At 43.6% G+C, this 21,149-nt stretch overlaps 1 protein-coding gene across 13 annotated transcripts; it reads right to left on the bottom strand.

The window, feature by feature from the left end:
- Positions 1-465: 465 nt before the first annotated feature.
- On the bottom strand, positions 466-20,820 carry LOC101173779 (zinc finger FYVE domain-containing protein 9). Of its 13 annotated transcripts, none has more exons than XM_023954538.1 (19): positions 20,713-20,820; positions 18,390-19,249; positions 15,603-15,661; positions 14,232-14,318; positions 9,594-10,354; positions 9,407-9,506; positions 9,189-9,334; positions 8,912-9,023; positions 6,208-6,330; positions 5,964-6,119; positions 5,632-5,856; positions 5,479-5,561; positions 5,244-5,348; positions 5,016-5,166; positions 3,469-3,549; positions 3,064-3,226; positions 2,726-2,831; positions 2,463-2,642; positions 466-1,024 (listed from the first exon to the last, which is right to left on the bottom strand). In XM_023954538.1, the coding sequence occupies exons 3-19, from the start codon at positions 15,625-15,627 to the stop codon at positions 863-865; spliced, it is 2,766 nt and encodes a 921-aa protein (XP_023810306.1). In that variant the 5' UTR covers positions 15,628-15,661; positions 18,390-19,249; positions 20,713-20,820; the 3' UTR covers positions 466-862. The 13 variants fall into 13 exon arrangements, 12 of the variants coding, with proteins under 12 accessions (XP_023810306.1, XP_023810303.1, XP_023810308.1 ...); XM_023954535.1 differs by having other exon boundaries at positions 18,390-19,910; positions 20,713-20,819; XM_023954540.1 differs by having other exon boundaries at positions 18,390-18,567; positions 20,713-20,813.
- Between the last annotated feature and the right edge of the window lie 329 nt (positions 20,821-21,149).

Here is a 21,149-nt window from a genome sequence, read left to right as displayed (position 1 = left end):
ACATTTTCACAATTTTTCTGGTAAAAAAATGAGCAAGAAACAACAAAACACAAAAAAAATTAATGAATCAGAAGAATTCAAATAAATGCATAGAAACGGTGGCCAAATTAGAGCCCGTGGGTTTTTAAGGGGTTAAAACTTGAGTCTCTTCACATGAATGTAATGACAGGGAGTCAAATGCAATCCAGTTTTTATCAGAAATTGCATTTTTGACCCTTGTGCTATCCTAGGCACTTTAACATTGGGAGTTGGGTCATCTAGACCCACTAGACAGTGCTCTGAACCTTTTTTCTTCAATGATTTGTGATCTTCACTGGTGTCCATGGATTACATGAAATCTTTCCACCTTTATCCACCTTTGTCATGGTAGGGAGAACACGGCAATGTAAGGGTGGGGGGTCATCGAAGATAGCACAAGGATTACACTGTCAAACTGTTTGGTTTTCTGATGGAAAAAACAGTGACTCGTTGTTAGTTAGTTTAATTCCAAGCTGACATTACACTTTTTGAGCAGTCCATTAAAATGCATTCAGTGTGAAAAGCATTCTCCAAGCATTCATTCAGGTTTCTACAGATCTACATTCCTCATTCTCTGCATCTTTGCAAGTCCTCTGAGCTGAAACCACAACACACTTTAAAGGTTTTCTTCTTGTGCCAAGCACATTGGGGGCATGGAGAGCAAGCCATGAAGATGCAGCACCCTTATGTGGTGGTCCATCGCGGGTTCGGATCAGGTGGAGTGAAACCAGAACAAGTCACGGCCACTCCTCTCTGGACCGTGGATGTGAATCAGATTTTATTTTGAAATGCTTTTGCTTTATTCTGAGCTGACGGGATTCGTCGGTGGAAGGAAATGGTGGTTCTAGGAGATGTTCTCCAGGATGTAAAAGATGAGCTCCATCACCGTGGGCTCATCGTCCCTCGTTCGGCCTTTGCTGTGAATCACGGGAGTCAGAACGCTATCGAGGGCGCTGAAGTACTGAGCTGGGAGGAGCTGCCCGTTACTCCCAGCCACAAATCCAACCTGCAATAGAAACAAGCAGACTTTAAGAGGTGGTCCAAGAGAGCTCAGATCCAAGCGTTCTAATCTCATCATTGCATCCACGTCCACTGACGAGATAAAAACCTGTTTAACCCTGACAGATCACACATTTTTCCTGCTTTTTCTGAACTCACAATGTTCACATTTCCCTCTGAAGAACGCTTTGCTTTTCTTATCTGTTCCAAAAGCGACCCGACAGCTGAGACCGAAGTGGTGCAATCTGTTCTCAGTGAAGCCCAAACAGCTGGACGTCAAGGCCGGGCTAACAGAAATTCACCTTCAAAGGCCCAACGTGAAAAAGAGTTCCTGTCATTTTTCTTAGTTTTCATAGTTTTCATGTCAACGGCGCCACCGACAACGGTGAATCGATCAGTGTGCGTTCCGTTCAAAGTGACGGTCCAGGAAAACTGAGGCACAGTAGCAGCTACATCCCCGGTTTGGAGTCTGACACAGAACGTTCACTCCTCTCTGAAGCAAAAGCGGAAAAAATCAGTGTGCAGTTTAGTGGTGGGGGTCCAAACATGTGGCATGAGGGCCAGATTTGGTGTGGGGAAAATATTTGAGGCCCAACCATTAGGCCTGACGTTTTAATAACAGTTAATGAACTGTTTAACAAACATTTCATTGCACACAAATGTCTCTAAACATGTTTTTACCAAAATTACTGTCAATTTTTTGCAGCGTTCATTCTGAGTCGTAGATGGGACATCCTGTCTAGTAGTTCCTTCTGGAAAACAGCCACTGCCTCTTAGCGTCTCAGAAAAACACAGTTGTTTTATATTTCACTGGAAAAAATACGCCAATATCCACTTGTCCTGGTAGCGGTGGCCCTCAACGTCGACGCTTTTTAAATTTACACATGACTTTTTAGAAATGAGCTATGAAGTGTCACAGACAGACTTGCCACAGGTGTACGATGTCATTTCTCCAACCACAATCAAAAAATCGTACACGTAGTTCTTGGAAAATGCTGGGGGTCGCAAATGATTGATTTCATGACAGGAGCACGCGGGCCGGTAGATTTTGAACGGAGGCCGCATTTGGACTTTGGACATGCCTGGTTTGGTAGGAACAGGCATGTGCAGCGACGCATGTATTAGAAGATGTGCGATCAGCTGTTCTGCATGTCGACCCAGTGCCATACTTCAAGGGGAGGATGGTGATTGGCTGACGGCAGTTCTCTATCCATCCATCCAGGTGGATCTGCCTACACTTCATCTCCTCACACTTCCTTTGCGGTTGACCGTATTGGCCACCGATGAATTATGGGTAATAAAGGGATGGCTGCCTCTTCTTTGTCTTTTTTAACTATCTTAGATTGATTATTTTTCTTGTCAGGTTTGTTCGTTGCTTCTACATCCCAGCTCCTGCAGATGGTTTGCATTTCTCCTCCGTGGTTCATCTTTTTTCCGCATCTAACCTCTTGACAGTCCAGAGTGACCCGCAGACCAAGTTTGGCCATGCCGTCTTCTTTCAGAAGCTTCAGATGAGGACACAGCGCCAGACAGAACGCCCTGGCGATCCGCTCCGTCAGCCGGCTGTGCTCAGCCGAGTCGCTGGCTCCTCTTCTGGGATTTTGGCTCCGTTGGAGGAAGAAGACCTGCAGAGATAGGATCACACGACCCATTAAAGGTCGACGCGGTTCAGATGGATTCTCTCAAAATCCAGATCAGAATTTGTTACTTCTGTCCAGCGAATGATCTTCCCGTTTTCTTTGTATTCAGATTTTTGGAACATCTTGGTGCTGCTGATGGACTCCATGGACTTTCCATCGATGGGGCTGATGACGCTGAACAGATGAGACAGACAAAAGGCTTTTACTTCCTCCTAAAGACTAAACTATCACCTGCAATCTGCTGACGGGATTTATGACCACCTCCTACGTTAGCCTCCACAGCTGTTTTCCTATCAAAACCTACCCACAATGCATCATTTGTTTTTCTTGCTGGCCATCGACTGATACGGCTTCATTGGATTTATTGTAGCAGCCTCATAAACTTCAAACAGGTAAACACACTCACCCTTTGTTCACAGTGCACTTCTCCTCCACCCATTGTAAACAAACAAGCTCCTGGCTCTCTGATTGGTCCAGTCGCCCGCATGTGATGCTGTAGTCCTTCATCTCCCGGAGCGACCGGCGGATCTCCCCCATGGTTTCCACGGTGACCTGCACCATGAGGCCGTCTACAGGAAGAGGGGACAGCGATACAGGAAGAACGCACAGACAGACGCCAGCAGCAGGGAGACACAGACGCACACTCACGGGCATCAACGTGTAAGCAGACACACACAACCTGATCGCATGTAAGCAGACACACACAAAGATCAACACATCCTCAGTGTTCCAGCTCTCACCTTCAAAAATGTAAACATTGAATGTCCTCCTGGAAGGAGGATGGAAGAAAGAAAATCCTGGGGTCTCCTACCTTCAACGATGCTGGACTTGGCCAGGTATCCTGCAGAAGCCTTCAGGGCACTGCTCAGTATGAAAAAGCAGGATCCAGTGACTGACAGGTGAGAGGAAGGAAAAACCAGTTCTCAGGCGGCGTGCCATCTAGTGTTACATAACTGACAGTGAACCTCCGCCGGTTCATGCTTTTCTGTTTTATTCCACTGACGTGCAGGGAAAGTTACAGCAGCTTCTTGTTAGATTTATTGTGTCCATGCATCTTTGGCTAAATCTAGAAATACTTAAAGTCATCAAGATGTTTGTTTATCTCACAATATCCAAAGAGAAACTAAACTGCTTTCCTTTTTTGTTCATAAAGTTTTGATGGTTGCTGAGCTTTACTCTGGAATGTTTCTGCATTTTAAACTTTATTTATGTAGCACTTTCCATACAAACATAAGTGCTTTGCATGCACTAAGTGTAATAAAATACACAAACTGAAAATAAAATAGCACATTAAATGATAAGAAGAGAAAGAAATGTAATGAACTGAATGAATGAACTGAACTGAACTGCCTCCGTTTACTTTTCCTGAATGTTTCTAGATTTTTTTTTCTGAGATGAGCACGTGGCTTCAGCAACTCCTGATTACACAACAGTCAACAAGTCAAATGTTTTTGTTTTTTCAGCAGGAATTTGGTAGGGTTCTTTTTTTTGTTTTTGATGAACCAACTAGGTCAGGGGTGTCAAACTCATTTCCACCGAGGGCCACATCAGTATAGCAGCTGTCCTCAAAGGGCCGGATATAACTTATACATGTAACTAAATGTAATGAAACATACATATAACTACTCCTTAATGTTAAACAACTAATTTATGTATTTATTATAACTTTTGAAATTGACAATTACAGTTGCATAGAAAACATATGTTTGCTTGTTACTCTATCATAAATCCTTTTAAATTTGATTGTCAGGTTAGGTAATATGGACAGTGTTTAAGTCCTAATGTTTAGTTGCCCAATCTGATATTTCAAGCCAGATTCCCCCTATATATATATAAATCCACACCAATTTTTATTTGTTATTTTAAGAAATCAAAAACTTTTATGCTCTCGGGGGCCACATAAAATGACATGGAGGGCCACATTTGGCCCCCAGGCCTTGAGTTTGACATATATGAACTAGGTGAACCAACTAGCCCCTGACACGGACAAAACAAACTGTAGCCCTGGTTTTAATCTGGAATATCTGGAGCCTTTCAGTTCTCCCTTTGTGATGAAATAACACATCGTACACTTTTGCTGTCCTCTATTGTTTTTATGAATGCTTCTTTTTGCTTTGTGTTTGGCTCATGACTCGTTCCATTTTATTCTTTTCTTTTTTTGTATTTGCTCCAAAAAATTAAAAATACTTAACAGTTTTGTATTGTGTTCAGGTCAAAATTGAACCGTTTTTAAGTGTCAAAATTGAGCCGAACACAATTCAAGGGCTAATTAACCCGGTCTTCTTTAAATAAATAGGTAGATTTAGCTTTTGAACAAAGTTCTCATCACTTGAAAACGCCGCTGTGTGACTCTGGTACCTTTGCGCGGCTGGTTGTGGATGCTGATGGCCTGCGTTTGGTACTGGCGGTCCTCTGTTTGCACACAGATGAGGTGAGAGTCGGCGGTCTCGTTGAAGCACGCTCCTAAGGCCAGCACGTGTTCGTTGGACTTACTGATGGCCTTCAGCAGCTAACATGAGACCAGAGCGGACGCGGTGGTCAGCACGGAAACGAGGGATGAACTCTTTGTGTGTGGTAGAGTCTAACCTCGTTGTAGCCATTTGTTGGTATCTTTATGCAGGTCCTCTGAGCCTCAAGATCCACAGTGAGCCCTGACACTGTCGGAAGGGTGTATCTGTAATTTCTAAAGTCCTAGAGGGGAGAATTGTAGAAATAAAGCAGAAAATTGAAAATGTAAAAGTTTGGAGAAGTTGCACCACAACTGCTTCTGGTAAATGTAGTGTTGTAAGAGTTGAAGGCTGTTACAAAAGTCCATACGCACCACTAACAGCCTCATTATGGTGTGGCCTATTTCCCCAAACAGGGGTTTCCTGAAGCGCACGTTGTACAGAGGGCAGGGGTAGACTGGAAAAAAACAGAACGAGTGACCCAGTAGGACGTTTGCGGCGTGACGGCGGCATCATTTCTATCTTACATCTGTACTCGGCCCCCAGCCGCAGCATGAGGCGTAGAGGAAAGGCCTTGGCCCAGGCCACTTCAGCCCGGTGGATCAACAGGCCAAAGAGGTAGGGCTGGTTTGGCAGAGGAAGACCTTGAAGAGACTGCAGAGTTGAGCGGACGTACAGAAAGCCGGCGTGGTCTCTGCTCCCCAGAAACTGACTCCCAAACAGGAAGAGAGACAGGTGCTTTACAACCTTCCCTACAGCAGAATGATGGGGGAAAAAGCAGGGAGGAGTCTGTTTTCACGGAGCAGACAGCAGCTGAGGAACGCCATGTGACCAACACAAGGTCTCCGAGTGCGCTGACCTGTGAGGGTGTTTCTGTACAGCTGCAGGAAGTGACTGAAGATGTCTTTGGGGAAACTTTTCTCCTCCGGCAGGCACTGCAGCAGCACCACCACTTCAACCTGGCCCATGGCGTGCATTCCCTTCGTGGTCAAACACCAGCACTTCCTGTTCACGTCTGACACACAGTCGGATACAAACTTCTGCATTACAATCAAACGGCTCACATGTCAAACGGATGATAGAGACAGGAGGAGGAGACTTACAGTTGACTAGTTTCACCATGGCGAGCAGGTTGGCGTTGAGAACAAACACCAGAGGTTTGGGCCGGCCGCTCTCCAGCTCCTGGAAGAGCAGCGCTTCAGAGGGACGCTCCTCCACGGTGTAGTCTGATGGACGAGAACGTTCTCTGATCAGCTGTTACTGAACGTCTGCACCCTGTTTGTTTTTATGTACAGCACCTTGAGCTGTCACTTTTTACATGAAAGGTGCTATAGAAATAAAATTAATTTGAATAATTTGAATTTGTTAACCAGGTGAGAGTAAAACACAACTAAAGCTGGGATCTGTGCACGACTAGTTACCAAAAAAACACCAATAAATCGATTTAATAACAAAGCAAAAGAAGACAAAGGATGTCAGTTTTAACATGCCTGTTAATACAGATAAATACGTAAAACAAAGTATGCACAACTATAATTTGATGATAAATCGTATTAAATATACATTAGGGCTGCACAATATGAGGAAAACTCGCGATATTAGTGATCAATATTGGGATGACGATATAACTTGCGATATATGAAGAAATTACAAGACAACCAATAACTTCATTTCCATTTCATTGCCATTTATTTAAATAAATTATACTCCAAATGAAACTAGTCTACATAGGAGGTGAGCATCTAACATAAAAGGGCTTCATCCGATTGGTCAAATGCATAAATTTATTTGTTTGATTTGCTAATTACCTCAAGCTGCCATAAGATTGTTTTAGCACATTGACGATCAAGTTGGACCCCCCCCGTCCGAATTCTGGGAATCACCGATCCCCAAACTTTTTTAAAAAAATTGGAGCGTAGGGAAATTCAGTTCACATGCTTAGTTGCACGCGGAATCATACTTTTAAATTGGAAGCAAACAGAGCCCCCCACACACATCCATTATGTTTTTTCTAAATTTAGTAGAAATTAGGTACACCCTGCAGGGACGGGAAGAAACATTTTTCATGTCTGGTCTACCTTTGTTAATGAGTTTGCAAAAAACAGTTAATTTTTTTCTCTCTCTCTTTTGCTTTCCAAATTGTTCATGTAATCAGTTATTGTTGTCTGTTTTGAAAATATGTTAAAAACTTAATAAAAAAATTAAAAATATTTTGTTTTATCTGCACATTTAAAGTAACCATTTATTGCATTTTTTGCCATCTTTTGCGATATGCATATTGCACAGTTCAATATGGCGACAACGATCAATTTGTGATTTATTGTACAGGCCTAATATACATTCTATTTTTAAATATGGCTCAAAATAAAGTAACGTTTGAATTCCCTGCATGTTTTCTCTCACTATCATAAGTGCCTGAGACATTTTCCATCTTGACATTAATCATAACTTTTAAAAAGTGCTCCGTCAGATGCACGGATTGCACGGGTCCATGGAGGATGGTAGAGAGGAGCGGTTGTATGTTAGAGACCCACTCTGAACACGCTGTGGTCTATTTTCAAAGCGTTCCCAGTGACCTTCTAATTATGAGGATGATGCCGTTTTGAGCCAAAATCAAAAAAAGAAAACAAAGATGTCCATGAATGTAGTCGTCTGCAAGCGGAGCAGGGAGCTTGTGGCCCCGCCCAGCGTATTTTCTACGTGACAAATACGATCCCTTTTTAAGCGGCATGTCTTTACCTGCTCCTGATTCATGATTTGAATAAAGAAATACTCAGAAATGCAATGTTGAGCTTAATGTTCTCCAGAAAAATACCACAAGAACATGATAAAAATGTCCCAAACAGCATTTTTCATTGGAGTGGGTCTACAAGGTGTGTCTTGTAGTAATCTTGAAGTTCAAAGGGCCACCCAGAGGGATGTCATGAAAATGGAACGTACCATTGTTGTGCGTGTGGTAAGTGTATCATAAAGTATTCTTAGAGTAAATGGAAGTTATGATGTTCAGGTGACGCTGTCGTGCGGCGTCCTCACGCCACACTGTAGTGGTTTGGACGGTGTGGGTACCGGCTCCATACTGGCGGTGCATAAATGCTGCACGCACGCGGCGTGCCCGTGATATGCAAGTGCCTGTGGGACGTCCACACACACACTACACTCTGATGGGCTAATTTCCCCATTTCCAACAGTCAGGCTGCAACAAAGAGCGTGCACGTGTCACGTGAACGGCACTAACAGGCTCCTTGTAAACGCCTGCATCTCCCCTACTTCCCCCTTACTTACAGTTATGTAGACGTGTTCACTACGACTTGTTGTCCGCAGCACGCCCGTAGCATAAAATGTGCATGAAAATTTTCTCACTACGGGTTCACTGAGCGCTTTACCATCTTGATATTTGGTGTGGTCCACCTGCGTACAAGTTTGACCATTTTTCACCTGCAGACAGCTCCTATCCACCTGTGAGGACAGCTGGGACTCAGACTTTAATCGATTAATTAGACAGATGTTCGTGTTTTTTTATGTATTACAGGATAGTAGGAACCTATTTAAACCCTTTGGTCGGATTTCCTTTCATTGGGACTGAACATATATGACTTTATATATATATATATATATATATATATATGACATATATGCATTTCTGTGCATTTTTAGGGTTTCTATTCAGCCGATGAAAGCCTGGCAGCAAACTTCCGTCCTGTTTTCTGATGGACCTGATGAGTCTTTGCTAAATCGCATTCCTAAAACCTGCATCTGCCTTTCAGTCGGTTCACCACAAGTCTCGTTCCAGGAAAAAAAGCAGAGTACCTCCTTTGACTCCTGTGGAGGTGAGGATGGGTGGCAGGCCCTCCAGTGGAATGAGGTTGGCAGAGCTGCTCACCAGAGCTGTGGTGCCCCAGCCGTAAGGACCACAGGCCTCCTGGGGGTCAAAGGGGCAGAGAGAAGCACCACAACTTTACAAACCCGAGCGAAGCTCAGAGTGTGAACACGGACGGTCCGTCTGCTTGTAGCGCAGCTTCGTCTTTTGGATGAACTTATACTCGCGGTGGTCCTTTGAGGTTCTCCTTGTTTGCGGGGAACTTACTGGACTTTTCACAGGATCCCCCAGCGTGCGTCTCAGCGGCGAGAGGGCGGGCCCCCGTGCGGGTGAAGAAGGAGCAGATTCGGACTGTTGGCTTGCCAGGGTTTCATCTGCAAACCACACCTTTCTTTGGCTCTTCGCAGGCGTCCCTGTAGAGAAAAGCGTCATCCACCCGTCTGTGTTGGTGCCTTCAAACACCTAACAGGAGAATCTGTGCTCACTTTTGATGAGGGTTGAATGACAGGAATCGCAGACGCGACCCTCTTTTCCATCCAGATGAGTAAGTCTGAACTTCAGACTGGAGCAAAGAGCGCAGAACACCTGACGGCACACGGGGACGCACACATCACCTGACGGTTACAAAAGCAGGGACTTCTCTACAAATTGGACAACAGTTTGCCTCCTCACCTTCCCACAGGCCCGGCAGTGGTGCCTCCTCTTGGTGAAGGTGAACTTGGTGCCACACTTCATGCAGACCTGGGCTTCAGAGTCGGGAACCCAGAATGGAGCCACCTCCCCAAGGACGGTGCCTTGATCTTTGGCCAGCATTCCCGTTGGGCTCATTTGGGATTCATTGTCAGGACCTACACCAGGAGCCGAACACACCTCTGGGGCCTCCCCCCTGTTGGCTACCTGGAGTTTGTTCCCGTTCGTCCCATCTTCTCTCTCAGATGTGGTCATCTCACTTTGGCTCTGGAAGTCCCTGGCCCCCACCCTGCAGGCCTCCCCCTTTGAAAGGGTGGAGGGTGAATTGAAGCCGTCCAACCCACTTTCCTCCACCTCCTTCTCCTCCACCACAGAGTCTTCCTTGGATGAGCCACATGGGGGCGTCTCATCCTTCGTCTCCTGCTCCTCCTCCTCTGCCCATGCGGCCTCTGCAGGGCTCAGCACCAAGGTGCTCCTGGACTCGCTCCACGGGGAGACGGCGGTCACAGTGCAGCTGCCCTCCTCTAACTGGGAGGGTGTGGCCAGCGTGGGGGGATGTCCAGGTGCATCACAGGCTTTACATGTGCTTCCAACATTGGAGGTGGCCTTGGGCGGACCCCGCGGGGTCATCTGAGCACAGTGCTGGTCCGGCTTGGACACGTCTCCATCACCGAGGACCAGGAGGCACGGCCGGTGCAGCCACGGCTGCTTGGCGTCCTGCAAGGATGCGTTCTCCGACTCATCTGTTGTGAGAAAAGGAATAAAGAGGAAGAATCAGCGTCTTGTCTGACGATCAGAGCAGACGCCTTCAGTTCATTCACGACTTTTGGCTGATCAACCTCTGGCTTCATAGCACTGCGGCAGAACTGCACATGAGGCAAGTTTCCCAAACCAGCAGCCTGCAGAGCACAATCTGGAACATTTCAGCAATTTCTGAGGTCAAATACTGAACTGTTGATGCAAAAGAATAAAAAAAAGACTCTAAATCTATTTAAAAGACAGATTCCAGTCAAAGGCTGGAGCTGATGAGCAAACTTCGTTTTTGTTCATTTAAAACCCAAAATGGATACGAATATTTAATCAAAGATCAAACATTTTAATCATATATTTTACACTCAAATTCTTTTGTGATTGTTTTTTGTTGGAAAAAGTAGAAACGCCTCCTAAAGGTTGATCACAAACGGGATGCAGCTGCTGGTTCCAAACCCTCGTCTCATGTCCTGCCTTCGAGTTTCAGCTCCGTTTGCAGTTTTAATGTAAATGTGAAGGAAACGTAGACCGCAGCATCCCGCAGCAGCATCCCGCAGCTGCATCCCGCAGCTGCTTCCCGTTACATCAGCAGCAGCGGCGGCGGCGCGTGCGCGACGCGCGCACAGAGAACGGCTCTGACAGTGACTCAGGAGCAGTTGGGATGGGGTCCCGGTCCGGATTCAAGGTTCCGGTCGGCCGTTTTATTTCCATCGGGAAAAAAAGCTGTTCTCAAGGCTCCTTTGGCGGGTTTTCTCTCCGCACTGCAGCTCGTCGGAACCGAACCGGATTGCTCCCGGGACGGGCAGAACCCGAACCGCTGGCGGCACTGCGACACGCAGCCGTTACATCACACACCGAACCGAGATGATAACGCGTCCACATGCGTTGCAAAACACCGCGTCAGCAATTTCTTTCTGACACCCCAACAATAAGATAAAAATCCGTCAATCCTCACCCTCCGTCACTCCCCCCAGAAGACTCTCATTGTCGTCATCCCGGCTGGAGAAGAACTTCAGCATCTTTTCCTGCTACATTTGGGGGGCAGCAGCACAGAAGGAGATGCTTTCACCAACACCCCCCCCCCCCCCCCCCCCCAGGAAGACCTCCCTCCTCCCCTGTGTCTCTCTCTGCCGCACTTTGAAGAAACTCAAGAGGTGTGCAGAAATGCCCCCCCCCCCCATGCATCCTGCAGGAAGGGGTGCAGAAATGCCCCCCCCCCCTGCAGGAGGGGGTGCAGAGCCAAGATCTCCGGCCTCCCGCCCAGCCTGTCATCCTGTTTGTGCAAAGTCAGCAAATAAAAGACCATCTATCGCTTCAGTGCAGAAACTGCATCCTTTTATTGTGAAAGTCCACCTTTATTTTTGTAATATTTCATCTCAGACTCGCAGTAAACAACCACTGCGTCCTCATCAGGAATTGAACCGTCAACCGGTGTCTTTTTTCTCTCATCAATGACTCTGTGGATTAAATAGAAACATCTCTGGGTTTATTGTGGGTGGCGTCTGCTGAGGTAACAGCCACGCTTAGTGCTGCACTGCAGTGCACGTGCCCAGCAGGAGCCTCGTGCACGTCGGTCTGCCTCAGTCTCTGACGCTCCATCAAACTCAGCACAAGAGAACCGGGGAGTTTCAGAGAAACTTCCGTACTGAAGCACTGTCGCCCCACAGACACACGTACAGGACCTGGACCATCCTCCTCCTCCTCCTCTTCCTCGTGGCTGGTTTTCCACATCAACACGTCATTTTAGACAAATCTATTCCTAATCTGACTGGGTTCCATTTTTTGTTTTTTTGTAAAGGAAAAAAAAGACATTTTAGAGTAGCAGCAGTAATTTGTCTGTTTGTTTGTAAGATTGGTTGTATTTTTTGCAAATGAACCTGAATCTGTATTTTAATGAGGGGGTAGGACTGAGCATGAGGGTGGACTGGGTCCATGTACAAGACATTTTAATCATGTGGTGAGTTTAAATTATTTATTAATCATTTATTTGTGAATAAAAACTGTACACGTCACCACAAAGTCAATTCAGGAGCCATTTTTACAAGACACGGACGCCGCCATGTTGGAACCTGAGACATCAGTGAGCAGTGATTGGTCAGAGTAGGTCTGCAACCACTCTGGCCAATCAGGAGTTGGCTTTTTGGAAGGCCACACCCCTACCACTTGAGCGCGGGCTACAGGAAACCTGTCAAACGTTTTGACGGTAAAAGGCGTTTCTTAACCGCACACGTAGGAAGAACGGCAGATGTTTGCAGATCCATCATTGAGGCAGTGCAGCTCTGAGGTCGTTGTTAAACCTAATTTAACCAGATTAGATTAGGCCTTTCATAAATAAACTATAAAGTGTCTTTACAAGCACAGACTGAACCCTAGTGTTCTACAAAATGGTTGTTGACGACATTTTTATTTATTTAAGGCAATAAAACCTGAAAGTTGGACTTTATTTGGATGTGTTCCTTTTTTCTAAATTTGTACCCCCTCTAATTGGATTTTTGCCTAATTGACAAGTTTTTAAATTTGGGGGCAAATAACTGTACTAATATTTTTGTGTAAGTGCAAAAATGATAACCTGCGTTTATTTGTGTAGAATTATCCGAAACATTCACTACAGTCTAAGTACAAAGACCGTTTTTACATTTTATGGACCACACATCTTAAACAGAGTCGGGTCATTATCACTATAAAGTGCCTTTGGTGTCCCCATGAGTATACATAAACTAAATGGAGCAGAATAACTCAACTCTGACTTCTTATCATAAGTGACCCAAGACTTAAACACAAATCAGTAAAATAATCTGGTTCTTAAATTGTGATTTCTTTAGTTTATGCAAATTGCTTTCTTTGCATGAATGTGATTTTGGTATGTCCCACACGCTGTCCTGCTAACTTCAGGGTGTGTAATAAATGGTTAAATTATGCTAAATTAAAAAGAAATTGGTACACATTTCGTATCACAGCACATAAGTCATTTTGATCACGCAAATGTTATTTTCATGATGCTATTGAACATTTTGGGATAACCGTCTCTTTAAAAACACCACAACCAGCATTCAGTCTTTCTTCACTGGAGACTGAAACGGTGGCTAGTTACAGAGTAAATAGTTACACTTTTGTTTAGTCTTTTTAATCATAATAGGTGTGCAGTCAGATGTTGTCAAGATGTCCACCCTGTCATGGTGAATTATCATTTAATATAAAAGCCTTTCCTAAATGTTAAATATAGAAGCTAAACAGTTCAGTCTACTTGCTAACTGCATCATGTTGCTAAGTGAAGATCCACAATGTGCTCAATAAATGCTAACATTAACCAAAAATGTCCACTCGGTCAGTAAACCTTCTTTGACAGGAAGGACATTTTGATAGTTTATGGCTACAAACTAATAATGTTAAACATTACAACAGCTCCTACTGACACTTTATAACTTAAATTTCCCCTTGTGGGATTATTAAGTATCATTGAATTGCAAAGAACAGTCCATAACAGTAAAGGTTGCTTCCCGATACATTGAAGAAATTGCATATTGCCGTCTCAGACCCTTTTGGGTAGCATCACAGTGAAAAAGGGAGAGTAGGAGTTCACCCCAGATTTCCAGGAGAGGCTACTCCATTTTAGGTGCCATGTTTTCAACATTAAATATCAGTTTGATGCCTACAGGAAGCTCAGGAGCAGCTCGAAGCACAATGACTCCCTCTTGCAGATAGATTTTAGAGAAAATGACTGCTGCAAGTACAGTGAAGAAACACAATCTGTGCATTTTGGAGGCCAGTCTGCACACTGGAGTGCTCTACATCACCGGTGAACAAGCACCACACGTCTTCTGCTTCACATCAACCTCCAGAAGACATGACCCTGTCGCCATCTGGGCCCACCTTGATTCGGTTCTGAAGATACTGAGGGAACGTCCCCCACTAGTGAGCATACTTCATTTTTTAAGCGATAGGCCTGCAACACAGCATCGACAAAAAAGGAAATTTCTTCTACCTCTCAACAGAACCCTACAAGTTTGGGTTCATAACGTGGAATTTCTTTGAGGCTAGTCATGGCAAGGGTGCAGCAGATGGTGTGGATGGAGCCCTCAAGACGTCAGCAGACCGGACTGTAGCCCATGAAGGAGACATTCCTGATGCCCAGAGCTTGCATGAAAAGCTGAAGGAGACATCTGTTGAGCTGCTCTATGTCCCAGATAGGGATATAAAAGACTGCTCAGAGATGTGTCTCAGTGATACTCTTCTTGTTGTTTTATCAAACCAATCATTCTCCCCTTAAAACAACATTTTTCTTCTCATTTTACAGTTGAATGTTTGACTTTCACTGTACATCACATTGATGTTCAAACTAGCCACATTAATGGCTAATTTTGGGGGTTTTGCTACATAAAGGAAGAGTGGATCAAAACCAGTCTGTTCACCTGATCATTGAAAGGGACTTCTGGTAGCAATTTTCTTTCATTCATTGCAAAATGAGTTAATTCAACAACCTTTTAAAAATGTGTCCACCCTGTCGTTTTTCTATTCAAAGAAAATAAACAACTTATTTTCACAAGTTGGCAAAACTATCTGTGTGATTCCTTTATTAATACATATGGGCCAAGTGGTTTTGGTTGAAACTTTCACCAAATATCTTTGTTCTTAGAATTTATCTAGAAAAGAAAGTCGATTCTTGCTGATTTTGTATAGTAACAACATTGTTTGCCCTAATTTCATTACTATCTAAATACTTTTCTTATTAGATAATACACAGTTTTGACAGAGGGACTAAGTAGCTTTCAAGAAAATATACATTTTATATCCATGATCTAATTACAATTTATTTAATCTACTCTGAAATTGTCCATGACAGGGTTGACATTTTTTGCTGTTTGTGCGTTCATTGTCTGCTTGCAGCCCATTCATAAAAAGTGTGGGAGCTTGACCAACATGCATTTCTAAAAGCACAGCATCCACCCAACACAATAAATGTGAAGCTAAATGGAAAATCTCATATTTCCTGGTGGGATGTTGGGAAGTCTCAAAGGCACCTTATGGTGATATTGACCCAGTCGCTCCTCCAAAGGTCATATTGCAGATATTTGAATTAAAATGTCAACACTTGAAGTAAATGCGGTAAAAGAGCAAAAACCATCCAACGCGTACATTTTTGTTTACTTGTTGGTTTCAGGCTTTTATTTTGAAATCCTGGTGTTCCTGTGCAAACCAAACATAAAAAAATCCTATTAAATTGCCTAAAATTGTAATATTTACATTTGTTTTCTGTTGACTTCAGCATCTGTTCCGGTCCTTCTTCTCTGGATGAATGTCATCTGTTAAAAAAGAAAGAAGAGAAATCAAAAAAGATTAGAAAAATGTAAAAGTGCAAAGGCTCTTTCAAAAGAAAAACGCACATTTCTCCAAAGTATCACACAAATTATTGCCATTGCAATTTTTTCACTGTAATTTGGACAAAGGTGAATAAAACCTTGACAACAAAACAATTCAGTTTCCCAATGTAAAGAATGTAAAATTCAATAAAAAGCAGAACTACAATTGTACTATTTCATAAAGATGGTCAAGTGTTCACAATAAAAAGGTGGAAATGTTTAGTTTTTCCATTCTATTTATTTCACTGAAACTTCTTTATTTTAACAGTTTTTATTTCAAGCCGCCCTTTGAACAAAGCCCATTATTTTCTTTGTGCAGTTCAGTTTAAATGTTTATCATAATTGTGTTTATAGTCGATCTGAATTCAAATTTTAGGTGAAAAAAGCTTTGAAAAAAGTAGACAACTACTGCCCCCTGCTGGTCAAAAGAGAAAAATCAGGATCGGCTCAAAAGCTGTTCTGTTCAAACTAATTTCCTTTTGTTTGTTTGTTACGGTGGCCCAGAAGGGTCACAACACAACACATTAACTTTACACACAACACATTAACTTAACACACAACACATTAACTTTACACACAACACATTAACTTTACACACAACACATTAACTCACAACACAACACAATAACTCACAACACAACACAATAACTCACAACACAACACAATAACTCACAACACAACACATTAACTCACAACACAACACATTAACTCACAACACAACACATTAACTCACAACACAACACAATAACTCACAACACAACACATTAACTCATGGCCCAGAAGGGTCACAACACAACACATTAACTAACCTCACAACACTTTAACTCACAACGGAAGTAAAGCAGCAATTGAAGTGCTTTTATTCTGAAATTTCTACTGGGCTAAGCGGCTAACTATCTAACAGAAAGTAACGGCACAGTGAGCTGTGGAGGGAGCTTGTTATTGCTACAAGAGAAGCTAGCAGCAATGTTGCCAGAAACTCTCTCTTTACTATGGTTCTCCTTCCTCTAAACACACACAATATGAACGCACACTCCTCCCTCCGCTCTGACACCCCCCTCTGTCGCTGCACGCGCGCTCCTCTCCTCTCCTTTCCTCCGCTTCCTCCTCTCACACGCACATGCAGTCGCCGACACACACACGCTGCGCGCGCTCCTCTCCTCTCCATCTCTCCACATTCTTGGTGTCTAGTGTTCCAGAGTGGGTGTGTTCGTGTGTAGGGGACCGCACGTGCATGTGAGAGGAGGAAGCGGAGGAAAGGAAAGGAGAGGAGAGGAGCGCGCGTGCAGCGCGAGGAAAGAGAACCATAATAAAGAGAAAGTTTCTGGCAACACTGCTGCTAGGTTCTCTTGTAGCAATAACATGCTCCCTCCACAGCTCACTGTGACATTACTTTCTGTTAGGTAGTTAGCCTCTTAGCCCAGTGGAAATTTCAGAATAAAAGCACTTCCATTGCTGATTTACTTCCGTTGTGAGTTAAAGTGTTGTGAGGTAAGTTAATGTGTTGTGTTGTGACCCTTCTGGGCCATGAGTTAATGTGTTGTGTTGTGAGTTATTGTGTTGTGTTGTGAGTTAATGTGTTGTGAGTTAATGTGTTGTGTTGTGAGTTAATGTGTTGTGAGTTATTGTGTTGTGTTGTGAGTTAATGTGTTGTGTTGTGAGTTAATATGTTGTGTGTAAAGTTAATGTGTTGTGTTGTGAGTTAATGTGTTGTGTTGTGAGTTAATGTGTTGTGTATAAAGTTAATGTGTTGTGTGTAAAGTTAATGTGTTGTGTGTAAAGTTAATGTGTTGTGTGTAAAGTTAATGTGTTGTGTTGTGAGTTAATGTGTTGTGTTGTGAGTTATTGTGTTGTGTTGTGAGTTAATGTGTTGTGTTGTGAGTTATTGTGTTGTGTTGTGAGTTAATATGTTGTGTGTAAAGTTAATGTGTTGTGTGTAAAGTTAATGTGTTGTGTTGTGAGTTAATGTGTTGTGTTGTGAGTTAATGTGTTGTGTATAAAGTTAATGTGTTGTGTGTAAAGTTAATGTGTTGTGTGTAAAGTTAATGTGTTGTGTTGTGACCCTTCTGGGCCACCGTAGTTTGTTATTCTGCTTTCCTTTACTTTATTGTCTGATTACTGAACACCATTAGAGTACTTAATACTCTTATATTTCTACATATGTCATGTTTAAGATGTTAGAATTATTTCAGCTTTGGTTTGTAATTCTCTATTAGGAAAAGTGTGACATCACCACTGGTAGCTTTTTGATTTATTGTTTATTTTATATGAATGTTTTTCAAGAAACTCTGCTGCAATAGAAAATGGAATTGGACTAAATTGCTATCAGGTCTCTATTTCTGTCAGAAACTATTAAAACGAATGTTTTATACGGATTATTCTACCAAAACTGTATCAAAGCTGGTTTAAATGTGCCGCTATGCCAACGAAACACAAACATTCTTTTTCCTTCAATTCCTCTGACGCTAGAGAACATTTTTTAAAATCTGTCAGACTAGAGTTGGTTCTGATCCGTTTCTTTACTTTCACGTGTGAGCAGAGCTGAACATGTGCAGTCATGTGACTTTGGTGGAAAGAAGCTCCAGAGATGTGTTCATAAAAAAACAAAAAAAATGAAGGACATTTTTCTTATTTTGTCAGTGTGTGTGTGTGTGTGTTGTCAGTTTCTAACCAACATGTTGGTCGATGTTGCGCTCTGAACCGTCTGCACCGCTGGTTCCACCGATGGATGACGACAAACGCTGAAGAAGAGGAGGATGGAGCAGAGAATTCAGCATCCGTGACGAAGCACCGGTCCACAGAGATCCAGATTTCAGAACCGAACCTGGACCAGTCAGACTCCGTTTTTGCTGCAAAGTGAGCCGCAGGCGATTCAGTGAGAATGAAAACAACAAAAGTCAAAGACCAAACAGGTTCATGGTGACAGAAAAATAAGGGGAGCTGCTTCCTGACCTAAATAAAAGTGTAATTTACGTGTATTTGTCTGAAAGCTCAAACACCAGAGGAGCCTAAATTAAAGTCCAGAGGGTTTATATTTTGTGTTCAGGGTCACATCATGTTTTAAAACCTTCAGAAACATTTAAGAGCGTTTTCTAAGGTTCTAGCTCACACAGAGGCTAAAGCAGAGAAAATAAGAGGCCAAAGATGGTTCTCTGGAGAAGAGCACTTGCTTCTCTGATTCCGTCTTTGCTCATTGTCCCATAAGTCAGAAACCAGGTGATCACTTTGTAAAAATGACTTCAGATTCTTCAATTACTCCTGCAGAGATTTAGACAATGCTGCCATCTGCTGGCCAAAGATCCACACGTCACGTGGACTTTTCATCTGGACTGGAAGCAGCTTGAAGATGTTTGATCACAGAGTGGATGATGGAAAGAGGAACGGAGGAGTTTGGTGAGAATCTCCTGGAGCTGAAGAGAGGAAGATGAAGCTGGAAGATGAAGGTGTGATGGTGAATGCTGTCAGTGCCCCCCCAGGTAGGATGTGAGCTGGAGCAGGAAAGGAGAAATTCTGGAGGGAGATCCATGGTATCTGTAGAGGGTAGACAGAGGTGATTGGAGCAGATTTGAACAGACGTGATGTTGAAGAAAACAGAAGTTTGGTGTTCGGGACAGGAATGAAGGACAGATGGTGGTGGACTTTGCTAAAAGAATAGAAATGTCTCGGTGTCTCAGCTGATTACAGCGACTGGAGAGAGAGAGTAGCAGGACGGCAGAGGGTGATGGGGTGGAGGATGACTCTAGTGGTGACAAAGACGAAGAGGAGAAGGGCGGAGCAGAGGACAAAAAGGTGGAAGCTGAAAAAGGAAGAGTCCCGTTTGCCTCTTAGGGAGGAGTTGGAACCGACTGTGAAACCAGAGGTGAAATATCTGCTCTGAGGATGTTTCTGGAGAAGAACAGAAGGAGCTTCTTTGTGTCTTTGTAGATCCAGAGACAGGAGCTGTGGTTTGCAGAAGTCTGAAGTTCTTCAGGACATGGATGAGAGCTGAAGATACCAGGAGAGGAAGACCACAGAGGAGGTTCACGGATGTAGAGGAAGACATGTGAGGGTTAGAAGGAGCCAGATGAAGTGCTGTGGCGCCCCCTAGGGGGAGCAGTTCCCACCAAATACATTTTTGTAGAAATCCCTCCAGGATTTAAGGCTAAACTTCATTTTTCATCATTACTTTATTAGCCTCCTTTGAAGTTTCAGACTGGAGACGAGGGATGATGAAGAGCATGATAAAGAGAGAAGGGAGGGGTTAAATATGGGGAGTTGGAGAAGAAAAAAAAAGAGGTAAAATACAGTAATATAATTAATTCTGAATTAAAACTATTTCTATTCAGTGAAAAACACAATAGAACAGAAAAAAATGTTTTGTTTCGTCCTGAGTTCCTTCAACACAACACCAGAAACGACACAGCTGTCAACCTCCAAATGATGGATGAGGAAAGAAAAATCTGTTTTTTTTTAAATCAACATCGTCAGGATAATGTTCGTGAATGATGACGTCATGTGGCGGAAACAGGAGCGTCATTTTACGCAAACTGTTTCCACCACATCATCATAAACGAGCATTAGTAGGATAATGTTCGTTTATGATGACGTCATATGGCGGAAGCAGTGGCGTCAATTCACGTGGAGTTAGCAAAAGAAAAAAAAAACACGGTGGCGGTTTATGACGACAGGAGAAATCAAATGACACAAAATGAAGTCATTAAAATGACCATCTAAGGATACAAATAGAGGCACTACATGAAAGTGAATTGTATATAATAATCTGATGGACCGTCGGCGGAAAAGACGAGGGACGTTCCCGACCCACCTCATCCAAGGGAAAGTCTGCAGCTTCCTAGCCAGACTGACCCCGGAAGAGGTGGTGCAAATTGTGTCCGGTTCACCTGACCGAGACACGGCGGATAAACTGGCCGCCCTAAAAGACGAGCTGACCAGTGAAACCGTCACCGCAGTGATGCATTACATCCTGCAGGAAGTCTCCCAAATGCAGGACATACCTTCCGAAGAAGGGCGCGCTGACCACGAGGAACCCGGAAGCTCCCGCCCCCGCCGTTGCCGTAAAGACACAGAAACTGTCGAAAACAAAAGCGGCGCAGATAAACCAGATCGCAAATCTGTGCTGCAAAAGATACAAATACTTTATAAAAAATTAAAAGTATTTGAATCACTGGGCGACGGTGAAACAATGAAAAAGATCAGGGCGGGGGCTCAAAAGTTCCAAGAAAATCTGACATGCCCATCCAGGAAAAGGAGACCACATGCTAGAAAGACAAGTCCAGAGGCCCCACAAACACAGCCTGAGCCTGGACAGACTGGACAGGAGGATAGACTTTCAGAAGAAGAAAGTCCAGAACCCAAGGTTTGCGTTCCAAGGCGGAGGGCGAAGGCTAAAACAAAAAAGCCAGAAACCCCCGAAATGCCGATTGAGTCTGTG

Source organism: Oryzias latipes, chromosome 4 (assembly GCF_002234675.1).
Source record: "Oryzias latipes chromosome 4, ASM223467v1".
Classification (NCBI taxonomy): domain Eukaryota; kingdom Metazoa; phylum Chordata; class Actinopteri; order Beloniformes; family Adrianichthyidae; genus Oryzias; species Oryzias latipes.
Note: the sequence above shows the minus strand (reverse complement) of the source record. Positions and strands in the feature narration are given on the sequence as shown.

Excerpts from the sequence above, each read along its gene's own strand:
- LOC101173779 (XM_023954538.1), bottom strand. The coding sequence starts at position 15,627 with ATGCTGAAGTCAACAGAAAACAAAT. Across the intron at positions 5,349-5,478 it reads CCATAATGAGGCTGTTAGTG|GACTTTAGAAATTACAGATA; the intron begins GTGCGTATGGAC and ends TCTCCCCTCTAG. Across the intron at positions 2,832-3,063 it reads AAGTGCACTGTGAACAAAGG|CGTCATCAGCCCCATCGATG; the intron begins GTGAGTGTGTTT and ends TCATCTGTTCAG.